At 30.2% G+C, this 13436-nt stretch overlaps 1 protein-coding gene across 2 annotated transcripts; it reads right to left on the reverse strand.

Annotated features, from left to right (window-relative positions):
* Positions 1-6836: 6836 nt before the first annotated feature.
* On the reverse strand, positions 6837-11336 carry LOC114369692. 2 transcript variants are annotated; one of them, XM_028326938.1, is made up of 5 exons: positions 10791-11336; positions 10417-10475; positions 8541-10307; positions 8106-8184; positions 6837-7577 (listed from the first exon to the last, which is right to left on the reverse strand). In XM_028326938.1, exons 1-5 carry the CDS (start codon positions 10891-10893, stop codon positions 6985-6987), a joined length of 2601 nt encoding a protein of 866 aa, XP_028182739.1. In that variant the 5' UTR covers positions 10894-11336; the 3' UTR covers positions 6837-6984. The 2 variants fall into 2 exon arrangements, with proteins under 2 accessions (XP_028182739.1, XP_028182738.1); XM_028326937.1 differs by having other exon boundaries at positions 6837-7664.
* Positions 11337-13436: the final 2100 nt, after the last annotated feature.

The following is a 13436-nucleotide window of genomic DNA, read 5'->3' on the forward strand; positions in this document are numbered from 1 at the left end:
TTTTTAATTAATTTGTCGAACATATGTATTTGTGTGTAAAGGAAGATAAAAACTCTAATGAAATCCTGAAAAAAAACTCTAATGAAATGTAAATAAATTCTATCATTAATTCATGAAAATGTATAATTATATTAATTAGAATAGCCATAACCACTATGATGTTCTTAATTCAAACATTTAAATTGATAACACAGGTATATGTTCTGATTTAAATTCATAATATATTTAAAATAATAAATAACGTAAGATTTATTCTAAATTCATAACACAAATATGTAATTAATATTTATATCCTTTATAAAACATTTATATTATTAAATTCAAAATTTTAAAATATATGAATTTAAGTTTTGAATTCCTTTATTATTTACTTTAGAGTTTCACAAAAATAATGTTTTATCTTTTTAAGATTCAGAATTTACGGTAATTCTTGAAATTTTGACTTATTTATTTTATATATAAAAAAATGAAACGTGACATGTAAATTAATGCTTGCAAGTTGTAAATATTAATTCTCAAGTTCAGTTTGGGTCACATCAAGAGAATTAGATAAGCTGTTTCCAAAGAGAAAACGAGAGTTGACTCACTCATATCATTATGAGTACAATACACATTATTTTTAAAATTATTATAGTAAACAATATTGAAATCTGGAAATTATAGTAAAAAACTTATAACAAAATTGTGAGTTTTTTTTCCCAGATAAATTTGATTGAGTCTCATCAGAATTATTCAAAAACTTAAAAAAGTATTTATAGATCATCCATCAATAATATACTTACAAAAGATAAGATTGCCAATTTGTGAGTAATCAAAAACGCTTGAGATGTAGCAAAGACATTACTTTTCATAGGATACTCTGTAAATTTACTAGTGGATTTCTTTTACAAACTATTTATGTAAAGGGGTCTCTTTTCTAAGTATTTATAAAAGGGAGTCTATTATTATCATGGATGTCGTTAACGTGTACCGCCGCCATCAGCAGTGGCCAATGGCAGGACAACTTGATATGTAATTTTCGATCTTCTCCTTGATACGTGGGAACAACTCGTCTGATATGTAATTTTCAATCTTCTTTCCCGTTCCAAACATGTTCTCAAACATGCTTAGGTTGCATCCATAATACATCACCATCGATGGGTCAGACTTAATTTTAATATGTGATGGACACGACGATGATGAAGATGTCATTGATGCTGCAAAATAAAATATAATACAATAAATTCACAAAACAATTTATACATTATTTGTAGATAACATAAATTAAACTACGCACATTTATAAAAACGTTATTAAATATATAACAATAAATTTGTAATAAATAAAATTGGGCAATTTTGAATATATTCTATAGATAAATTAAAATACATGCGAAGACAAATTAAAATAAATAACAAAATATATTATACAAATAATAAAATTTAAATATATTCTACAAATACTTTCAAATACATACACATAGACAAATTTAAATAAATAACATAATATATTCTACAATTAACAAATAAATAATTAAATAAAATATGAACTACCAAATAAATTAAAATACAAACAAATATTGAAATGCAAAAAATTATTTAAACAACGTGTAATACAAAAATAATAATAATTTACAATGTATCATATATTTAATCACGTAAATTTTCTAAAACAAATAATATTAACCTACAAACTAAAACTAACAAATAATATATATAACATTCTAACTAAAAATAATTAACTCAAATAATATTAATTTATCAACTCATTTATTTAAAATTATACTATCTATATATAACATACAAATTTCAGAACACTGCAAACCCTAACCCTAAACACTACAAGCCTACATTGCCATCTTCAGAACTATGGCCTGTGCATGCGTTGAAGGTGTCTCGCAGGAAGCAATGGCGGCATTGCTTACGTGGAAGCCTTCTTACCCGTGGGAGCAGCGAGACAACCTTCTCGCCAGTGGGAGCAGCGAGACAGCGTCCACGTCAACTGTCTCGCTAAGCACAATGGCGGCACCCTCTTCCATCCTCCACGTCACCAAGCTTCTCGCCACTGCTGATGGCGGTACACATTTCTCGCCAGTACTATTGGCGGCATCTATGATAATGACAGAACCCCTCCATAAATATTTAAAAAAAAGACCCTTTAAGTAAATAGTTTGTAAAGAAGATCTTCTAAAGTAAATTTACCCCTCCCGCAACTCTTGAGATGTAGCAAAGACATTTCTTTCCATAGGATCCTCCCGCAGTTCCGCTGAGTATTCTAATAATAGCATCATTCTGCAATTAAAAAACTCAATTAAATTAATGATCTAGAAAGAAGATACATAGCATATTAATCTGTGAACAACTGAACATCATAGAAAGAAGAGACTCTTTTCAGTTTTCTCCAAACCCAAGAAAAAAACGAAAGAATATCAGTGGGATGGGTTGGAGGGATGTAACGTGTTACGTGTCCATTATTATAAAGATCTGGGTCTTGTTGAGATCAGTGGCTTGGAATTAAAATTACTAATTAAAAAGTATTAAATAAAATAAATTATTTAAGCATATTGCTATGAAAGTGTATTAAAAATTATGAAAAGAACAATAATTATAAATTTTAATAAAAAATATTTAGTTTTAACATTTTAACACATATTTTTAATGCATTAATTAGCATTTGCCAACAAATTTTGCTTAGGAAAGAGGGTTACAACTTACAATGACCAGCAAATCAAAGTCTGACAAACAATGTCTGCATATGCATTTTTTTCTATTACAAAATGTGAATGATATATAATGAGGTGAGGTGGATATGAGGAATATTTTTTTTCACATAGATGACAATTTGTTCCATACTTATATGGTTTATTTTAAGCGGGAAGTGAGTTCTTATAAATTCTATAAATATTTGTGGGTATTTATATGTATTTTTGAATATTTTTTTAAATAAATATTAATATAAAAGTGTATAATTTTAAATTATATATTTATTAAAAATAAAATAGAGTAAATTTGTGCTATTTCTAGACAGTCATAAATGTGTTACCTCAAAGGTATCGTTACAGAAAGAAATAAAAGCTCTGGATGTGTCGCCCTCTAGCAAAGAAATTACAAAGTACTTAACGTTCTACTCATGTAACAAAAAAAATTGAATCAGGATAGACAATTGATCTCACATACTGGTCTTCTGCTAGAAAACATTATGTGTTAGTGATGTGTAATTACTTTTACGGATTGCTTGAATTCGTTCACTAGCTTCTGCTCTTTAGTTTTAGTCATTTTTTCCCATCTCATCGTCCTAAAAAGACCGGCAAAATAATTGAACTTCATTTGAATAGGTGGAATGATACTCTGGGGATGGTGCTCAATCTTTTATATATTAATTAAACATCTACATAACTACATTTGTCATTTTCTTCATCAGTACTTTTTAGCGTTTATATATGTCTGTATGATACATTACAAAGTTCCTTTTTCCTCAAATACTATATTTGTAACTTTATTAATTAAAAGCTTATCTTTTTTGCATATGTTTGGTGTAAAAAATTTACATTATTAATCAGTTATAAATTATTTTAAATATAATTTTTAAAATAATTATTACAAAATAAATTATATATATTAGTATGCATGAAATTTATATTTTTTTTTTCCTGAGACTATATTCTACTAAATGAATAACTCTATGTTTAACATGGTAGGAGAGAAATAGGATGGATGGAAAGAGTAACAAAGGAGTAATTATGTGAGACTCACACATCTTATATTCTAATTTATCCTTCATTTCGTATATGTGAAATAGAGTTGAAGAAAATGAAATGAATAGTAAAATAAGATGAGACATATATTTTTATACTATATTTTAATTTAAAACTTTCATTTCAAATCATCTTCATTCTATTTCATTTCATTTTATCAAACATAGGGTAGGAAAAAAATTCTGTACTGTGAATAAATTCTAATTAAATCCATTAATTAAATCTTATATATGTATACTGTATATATAATTGTTTGTGCGAATAGCTTTGATTTACAAGGAGTTTTCAGTTTCAATTTTTTTTTCTCCCATTCTAGTTATAAGTGAACTATGGACACTAATACCATTGAAGGGAGTTTAATAATATGGTTCATGTATCTAACTTAGATTAGAGAGAGAGAAAGAGATGAAAAAGTGAGTGTCATATGACAAGGATATATATATGCTGGGCAAAGGTGCAATGTTGATGGCAGATCTCAGAAGATGGAAGGAAAGAGCGAAGCTAACATAACAGAAAGACAAAGGAAATAAGTAAGAAACCACATGTGATGTTGTAATAAATAGTTAGAGGTTACGGATAGATATATTGTTATGACATGTGTGGCGCGTTGACAATAGATCACTGATCACACAATAAGATGAATCCATCAAACAGTGTGGATTCCCATTCTCCTCTTAACGACTACATCTGCATCAACGTTGAAAAAGTCAAGAACACCACTTTTCTCTCACCTGAGAGGACCCCATGTGCGCACCAATTGCTTTGCTCCATTTTCGTTACAATCGAAAAAACATTTATCTTTTCTTTGTTTAATATCTACATTTTCTTTCACTTCAGTTTTTGTTTTTGGTCCATGGCCCCTTCATGCTTAATGTTAAATGATGTTTTCAATAAGATTTTTTTTAATCAATAATAATTACATACCGCGAGTTGAAATTAATCTTTAATTTAATAAATTAAGAAATATCCATAATTCATTTTCAAGGAAAAAAAATGATGCTTTAACTTAAGTCGGTCTAGTCTATGAGCCCCTCAACACATTGGATGTAATATACATGATGCATCCTTTTAACTCAAGCTGAATATGACAACGAAAAAAGAAAAAAAAAACTCAACTTGATTCTCTTAATTTGTATTTTTAACTTGCTAGCAGAATATCATAATCTAAGAAATATTTCAAGTTTTATGATCATTTTTTTTTACTAATTTTCCAACTTATAACATTTAAATTATTTTATATTTTAAATTTATTATAAACCCTAAGTATTTGCTAAATTTTACAAATACAGATATTGAATTAGTTAAAACATTAAAGACCAAAATTGCACACAATTTAAATTAAAAAGATCAATAGTATTTAAAATTAAAATTATTTTTAAGGTAAGAATGTCAAACTCTTGAATTCATATGTTTTCATAAAAAATGATTTTTTTAAAGTTAATATACATGAGTTAGTTTTAATTTATGTCAAAATTAGATTTATATATCTTTTTAATTTAATTTATTCTTCTTCTTTTTTATATAGGTTTTTGCTCAAAATTTTATTCAAATTAGATCTCACTTGCCACTGCTATTCATGCATCAAAGAACATCCTCGAGCATGTTAGAGATAAGAGGAATGGCTAAAAAAGAAGAAACACTACTGAAAACAGTAAAACATATTGCCACCATGGTTGGAAAGCTTGTCCACACAAACCTGACCTTATCAGGAGTATTAAAGCATATAAATTAAGACAATGATATTTTTAAGGTGTGGCTGCAAATAATTAACCATTCAAAAGTTTTTAAAATAAATTAATTATGCATGTTCAATCATATTTTTGTTGTCTTTCATACAAAAAAATAATGTTAATGGGCAAACATAACTGTATACACAAGGGGACAACCATTTAAGCTTGATGCCAAGCAAAAAATCATGGCTTCAACCCCCCGATGGGTCATGGGTGCAACCCTACTGTCTCAAGTCTCTACAAACATCTGCGCAGAAGTTGTTCAATTCATTGCATTTATAATCGGAATAGTTGTATCTTTTTATTTAAGGATGTATTTCGAATTTAAAGCTTACTTTATTTGGTATTCATTAGGAAATTACGCCTGTTTTTTTATTATATTATGATTTATGAAGGACTAACGCATATAAATTTAGATATTTACTTAAAATGGTTATTTTCACAGAAAGCCGCCTAATGAAGAGTTTCTTGTAGTTGTTGGTGAATGCAGAGATCAAGAATTAAATCCATCCTTTATTATGGCTTTCCTTCCTTTAGAAAACAAACAAGTACTAAAAAAATAAAATAAGTACTCATGTAATATTGCTAGCTTGAAGATTTATCGTTTAAAGAAAAAACTTTAAGATTTATCTAATGTTCCATTTGGAAGACATAAAAGAGGAAAGAAAACAGAGAATTTTTTTCCCATTTTTTTTTTGTTGGAGAGAAAGTAAAAAGAAAATATGAAAAATAATTAACTTCTAGACCAGTTTTATAAAAATCGGTTCGGTCCAACCGGTAGGACTAGTCTAATGAAAATCTGATGATCTAATTGGATTGTTTATGTATGTGATCCGGGATGATCTGAATGATTTTACAAACTTGGACTTGACCAATTTTACAGACTTTATTATTAATTTTAATACTTCAATTGTTATTTTGAAATATGAATTAACTTTTTTTAATCAAATAATATTAGTCTCATACTTATATATAATAGATAAATATATAATTTTAAATTTTTTAATATATATCAAATCAAACCGAGTCAATTACTAGTTCACCAATTGAACTATTAACCTACTATCTCGACCGGATCAATGAGAACCAATTTTCATGACATTGTTCTAGACACAAATTTATTTATTTTTTGTTTCCCTTTCACTCCAATTTAAATTTCAAACTTTTCTTTTTCATTTTCTTTCTCCTCTAACAAACATAGGGTTAATGCCCATCATTAACATTTTATACGTAGAAGTAACATTCTTTTTCATAAATACAACAAAAAATTGTATAAATATTATCAGAAAAATATTTGTGAGAAAGGAGTATAATATACTAATAGATCTTTTAACGATTAAGATAAGTTCTACCGTCAATTAGTACATAAAAAATATCACTATCCAATGGATTTGCATAGAGGGAATTTTGAAGGAATCAGTTGTTTACAGTTATAGAAAACTAATACAAATCTTACCATGTCTTGTGATTGCTTTATCCATGTATACATTGTGAAGAATGTTAATTTATGCCACCAAGGAATTAAACATGCAATAAATCAGAAACCAATTCGTTAATCAAACATGTTAGGATATCAAATTCAAGTTCTGAACCCTTCTCAAAGGCTTCAATTTCAAAGTCAAGCCATTTACACCATCCAGTGCTCATGTCCTTGTTGACAAGTTCATCCACCTCTACCTCTTCTTCCATACTTCTAAAGCTCAGTATTTCCTTGTAAAACTCTTCTGCTAAACAGTTCTTCCTCTGAACTGAAGCCAACCATTTTGGCCATGCTTTGCAGCTTCCAACAAAAATTTGTCTGCACCTTAGTTCTAGGCACTCACTCACAGTGTCAAATATAGCCCTCCTCTCAATCTTAGAGTACTCTTCATAGTTTTCTGCCCCAAGGCCTTTATTCTCCAACTTGTCAAAGAGATTTGGCATTATGATCTTGTCTGTCTCACCCACCACAAATTCTTCTGTCATCAACTCTGCATTGCTGAATATATCCTTTACATATTCAAGTTCCATGTTCCTCGCTGATCTTGTAAATTCGGCCGAATTTGACATTACACTTGATTGTTCACTGGCCATGTTATCCCCCATCACTATGGAAGAGCTTTGCTCAGACCATTCTGCCTCGTTTTCGAGTGACATAGATTCATTCATTAGAGAAAAATTAGATACCTCTTCATCTTGCATGGAAGAATAAACTGTAATGCCTAAAAAGAGATTAAAAATGGACAGGAATTAATGTTTTATGAGCATATGCAGTTGTGCTGAGGAACCACAAAAAATTCTTAACAATTATTTTCATGACCTAAACTTGATAAATAACAGATATATCCTTATAACACAAAAAATTGAAACTGTCATGCTCCATAATTGAGCAAAATTGGCCACCTATTAAGAATAATTCTGCAACATCTGCGAGGTTTCATTACCACATGTAGCCCAATGACAGTTCTAGAGTTTACTCCCCACCCCCACCCCCGAGCATGCCTCAAGGTTCTTCTAAACTTGATGCAAATTTGCAATTATGGATTTATAAAAAAAAAAAGTGAAAGCTACTCATTACCATTAAAATTGTAAGGTTTTGATTTTAGATCTGGATAAAAATATGCTCACAGGCAGTTGAAAGAAACTAAATACTAAGACATTACCATATGCACTATCTAAGTAACTTCCATTTTTGCTTTCACTGTTGCTGCGACAGCTAGGCTCTTCCATTGATTCTGATGTCTGCACAAGTGAAGAGTGATTTAGTGCTAATATGAGTATATTCTTATTTCCAGTTCAAACTTCAAACATTAAAAATATTCAAACTTGCAAATAAGAATAACTTAATAGAAATGAAAGTTGTTTATATACTTGATGTGTGGATCATATTAAACAAATCCCCAGGAAACTAGTAATTGAAGCATAATGTGCACCCCCCTCATCCCCCTTCCCTCTATCAAAACCTTGAAATATTCCCTTGACTAATTGATGGCAGAAGGTTACCAAGGATAATATACTGATATTTAATAGTTCTACATAAAAAATGAAATAAAATACATAATAGATGAGACTGAGAGTATAGAAGAAATGAGAGAGACCTGCAGTTGCTGATTCATGCTAAGCACCACAATATCACTTGAAGAACAATTGTCATGCACGCTGTCCAATTGATTGTAAAAGCTTATGTCTTGTTCCCTTACTGTGGTGCTTAACACACTTCGAAATTTGTCTTCCAAACTAGATCTTAAACCAGTAGAAGACCCTTCTGTCGTGAGGGAGCACTGAGGTGGGTTAATTCTAGATGTCAATTCTTGCAGTTTTTTCTCCAAAAGAACACTTAAAGCATCACCATCTATTACATGTAACCTGGGAGGAGAAAATGATGACTTTTGAGGATAAAACTTGTCATTACTACTACAAGAATTGACATCAATTTTGTTCCTTGTTCCCATCGCTTGCTCGCTAGAGGACTGTAACTCGGGCAAGTTTCTTCTCAAGGGAGATGTAAATGTAAATGAAATCACACCATTGCTTCCTTTCATGCTAAATGCATCCTGGTCAATACTTCCATCAGTCGTAATATTGCATTTTATGGGCATGTTTTCATAAGTATTAGCTGCACTATCAGAACCTCTTGGCTTATTGTGAATATCGCAACTGCTATAGTTTTTCTTTTGGGAAATACCCTTCCTTTTGGAAACTGGAAACTCCTTTATGGTATCAGTGATCCTTGTGCCAAACCTTTTGGGCTCAATGTTGGCATTTACAGAAACCTTTTTTTTAGTCTTCTTTGCTCCAGTAGAACTTTCTGAAGACCAAGTTTGTGTTGGCTTATTAGAGTCCATCTTTGAAGCTGAACTACCTTTGTTGGTTACACTATTCTGCTTTTGATTATTCTTTCCAAGCACATTTCTATTCTGGCTTGTACAAGCTCTCTGCTGCATTACCCTGCCCCTGTCTGCAATTTGTTTCTTCTGGCTCCTGGGCAACTGGTTTGATTTTATATTGTTATGTTCTTTCTGCCTCATATATCTCCTATTCCCATTCAAAGTCAATTCATCACGGCTCTGAGCATTGGTTTTAGATGGCATTGCAAGTGAAGCAGATTTTCCTTTGCTTGCCAACTGACAAGAACTGTTCTTTACTGAATGCCTTGAACCTTTGAAACTTAAAGTGGATTTATATAAATTGTTTCTCCTCTCACTAGGCTTGCCATTCAGAGGGTTAGCAGTGTGTGTATCCATGAACTTGGATTCATATTGTGCAGCTTCCAATTTCTCTTTCAGATCAAGAATTCTTAATGAAACAGATGAAGGTCCATATGAAGACATTTTATTCCTCCTACATGGCTGGGGACTTGCCTCAATTATTTTGGTAGCTGCCTCCATTATATGAGCTGCATGCTTAGGTTGCATAAAAGCAGGGCTCTTGATAGGAGACAAAAGTTTGTTGTGAGAAACTGGAATGGGTTTAGCAGACTTTGGAGGCAACATTTCAGTCTGAAATCTCTTCATTGACGGATTTCCCACTTTCAAAGCCCTTGATTGCATGGCACCCCAAGAAGACTTCTCCGGCTTAAGTCGCATATTTATGGGATCCACAGGGCAACCATAGTCAACCATTGAGTGAAGAACATCCTCATCATGAGAATGAGAAGATCCAAGAGAGTTGGAGCCATATAATGAAGTGGATGATGAGGAGAGCTCAGAGACAGTTAAAACTGGCAACGAATCCAAACCCATAAGTCTGGCTACTAACCCTGGGGCTTTAGTCCCATACCCTTCATCACTATTAATTGATATGGCACAATCAAAACCACAACTTGCATTATTGCTAGGATTTACTCCATTGTCATCCATTTTTATCTGAAACAATTGTAACAATCAACAAAAAAAACTGTATTATGAAAGGAATAATTAACAAAAAAAGGTTATAAATAAGTCATAGACTATGAAAGGTTGAACAAATGCACACCCTATTTTCCTGTGACTTTGGCATGCTGTCCATGTTTTCCTTTCCTTGCTTTGAAACATCTACAATTAATGTAGCAGAAATGTTTAGCATAGGCACACCAAACTCACTTCATAGCATGACTTAGGTTATGTTTGGAACAAAGATAGGAGTGTGCATTTTGAAATTTTAATGCATATTCCCGAATTTCCAAGACACAAAATGAAGAAGAAAAATTTGTAGCTTTGGGATTGAAAAATACTTTTGAACTCCCCCACTAGGATCCAAACAAGGACTTAATAATTGAAGAAGGTACACAATATATGGACAAAGCAAGCAAGACAGAAGTTTAACAAATAAGAACAATAAATATATATGAGAGACTGCAAAATAATTACCAGGTAAGATAGGCCTGTCACAAAGCAGCTTCTTTTGAGATTTGCCATTCCAGTCAAAGAAGCTAAGGAAGCTTCCCTTGAAACCTTTTTTCTGGATCTCCATTGATAACTTTGCTCTAACAAAATATGAGATTCTTTTGAAGGTTATTTTCTCTCAAGACTCAAATCTGAAGAAGAAACAAAGTCCTTCATCTGAAGAAGAACCCCATTTTCAAGTCTCTTTCTTGCAACCAGAAAACACAATGTGTGTCATAAAACTCAAGTCTTTTTGAAAGAGGGTCCTTGAAAATGGAAAGAAATAGATGAGGAGTTATGAGTCATTTTCATCAATCTCTCTCTCATTAAACAAAACCACTCACTGCACAATGCTTACACTCTTGCCTTGTCTTGTCTCTATTCCTCAAAGGAGATAGTCCAAACGATGAATGGAAAAAAGGATCTGTGAGAAAAGAAGAAGAAGACAACATTTATTAATTTGCGTGGTAGTATAAATTTGCAAAGATCACAAAGAAAGAAAAGTCTTGGAGAATGGGGTTCTCGTGGAGCTAAAACAAATGAAAGCTCAGTCAAAGAGGTGGAGTGAACTAATAAAAAGATTTTGATTCTTTTTCCCTCTACAGAAAAATTACACCTTATTAGTATTTTTTTTATTCAGTAGTAATTTCTTCTCTCTTAATTAACGTCTTAAAAGACACCAACCAATCAGGCTCTTCTTTAAAATAAAAATTATTATTATGTTGGAGAATTTGGGTCTTCTGCATAGACCAAGATGACGATGTTTGATTACATTTACGAGGGTGTATTTGAAATAAAAATTTAAAAAAATAGTGTGAATTTCATATTTATATACTCTGTTTTAATTTAAAATTTTCAGCTTATTTTATCTTTTTGCACGTTCCCACATTTTCTATTCCTTTAAACCAGACACTTCCTAACTTTTGGCTGGAGCTTTTAAAAGACGACCTATAAATTGTAATAAGGAGTACATGAAGTGTTTTGTCATGTTAAATAAATTATAAAAAAAATCTCAAGAATGTATGAAAAAAAAAGTTAAACTTCACTTGCACAATGTCTACACTTTAAAAGAAATTAATCTTTAGTTGTAAAAGATACTACTAGTGGTAACAAAAAAAAACTTAATGTATAAAAGCAAGGTGATAATTTATTGGATAAATAATTATTTTTGTCTATAAAAGTGTATAATACTGATAAATCATTCTCTGAAAGATAAAAAAATATAAAATTTAATTCTTAAAAGTGTAAAAAGTGAAACAAATTTGAACTGAACTGACATACGTAACACATAAGATGCAAGATGAAAATGTCACAACATAATGTTCACTTGGATATATAAACTACAATTGCCGACAAATACGTCTTCAAATTTAATAATTTATTAATATTTTCATCCTTCAATTATACAACTTAGTGACAAATATATTCACAAAATATATAAACCTAATTAGTTGACATCGATAACAACAAAATACATGCACCAACAACACATTAGACTTAAAAGTTTTTAATTTCGTTATTGCATAACCTGAAAGGATAATCTATCATTTTTTACTTTGACATCTATTATAATTATATAAGTGGTGACTAACTGACAAAATAATTATAAAGCATCATAATTTTGATTGCTAGATATTTCATGTTAGTTTTCTTCTACTTGTGGATAATTCATTTAAGATTTAACTAATTGATTTTTTATTTGAAAACATACTCATATCTTGCCTCCTCTTGAGTCTTGATTACCTTGTGATAAGTTGACATTATAAATATAATTATAATTACAATACATTATAGTAAATATTTACAATAACAAAATCATAGACTTCTAAGTTTAATATGTTGTTAGTGCATATATCTTGTTATTGATATTAACTAATTAGGTTTACTTATTTCGTGAATATATTTTTCATTAAGTTGTATACTTGAAGAACAAAATGTCAATAAGTTGTTAAATTAGAAACATATTTATCAATAACTTTAGTTTTTATATTCACGTGAACGTCAATTCCATGACAATTTTATGTTTTTGTGTGTCATATAGGTGAGTTTCCTAACTTTAGGTATATATACATATACCTATAATTCTCTGTTTTGATCATATCGCACTATGTATCATTTGATAATCCAATGAATATTTGATTCTTTGTTTGACCAAATAGACTTTTGTAATGTTAAATGTAGGAATCTCGAGCATATTTAGAACTCCATAGATCTCGACATCGGGACACCCTATATCCTTTTTTTTTCGAGAATATATTTACGGACTAGCTTGTGGTCATGGGTCCATTTTTGTAAAAAATGTCAGTTATAACAATAAATTTAGTTTATTAATTGTAAAATGTTTAATTACTCAAATGTATCAACAGGATTATAACTAAATCTTTCATTTTTTTTTTGTATAGCAGAAATTGAAGCAAAATAACTATTAAATGATTATTTTAGTTTACTAGAGACATCTACATTTTTTTAGCTCGACGAAAATTTTATGCTTTTCCTAAAGATTCTATTAAATAGAAATAGAGAATGAAGTAACTAAAAAAAACATATAATATTATAATATTGCTCTTCTAGAGAAATCATCTAAAAAATAAGATGTTTTAAACTTATTCATACAAAACAAAAAGACTCACA

This window comes from Glycine soja, chromosome 10 (genome assembly GCF_004193775.1).
Source record: "Glycine soja cultivar W05 chromosome 10, ASM419377v2, whole genome shotgun sequence".
NCBI classification, from domain to species: Eukaryota; Viridiplantae; Streptophyta; class Magnoliopsida; order Fabales; family Fabaceae; genus Glycine; species Glycine soja.

Excerpts from the sequence above, each read along its gene's own strand:
- LOC114369692 (XM_028326937.1), bottom strand. The coding sequence starts at position 10,893 with ATGGAGATCCAGAAAAAAGGTTTCAAGGGAAGCTTCCTTAGCTTCTTT. Across the intron at positions 10,476-10,790 it reads TGACAGGCCTATCTTACCTG|ATGTTTCAAAGCAAGGAAAG; the intron begins GTAATTATTTTG and ends CATTAATTGTAG. Across the intron at positions 7,665-8,105 it reads TTACTTAGATAGTGCATATG|GCATTACAGTTTATTCTTCC; the intron begins GTAATGTCTTAG and ends ATCTCTTTTTAG.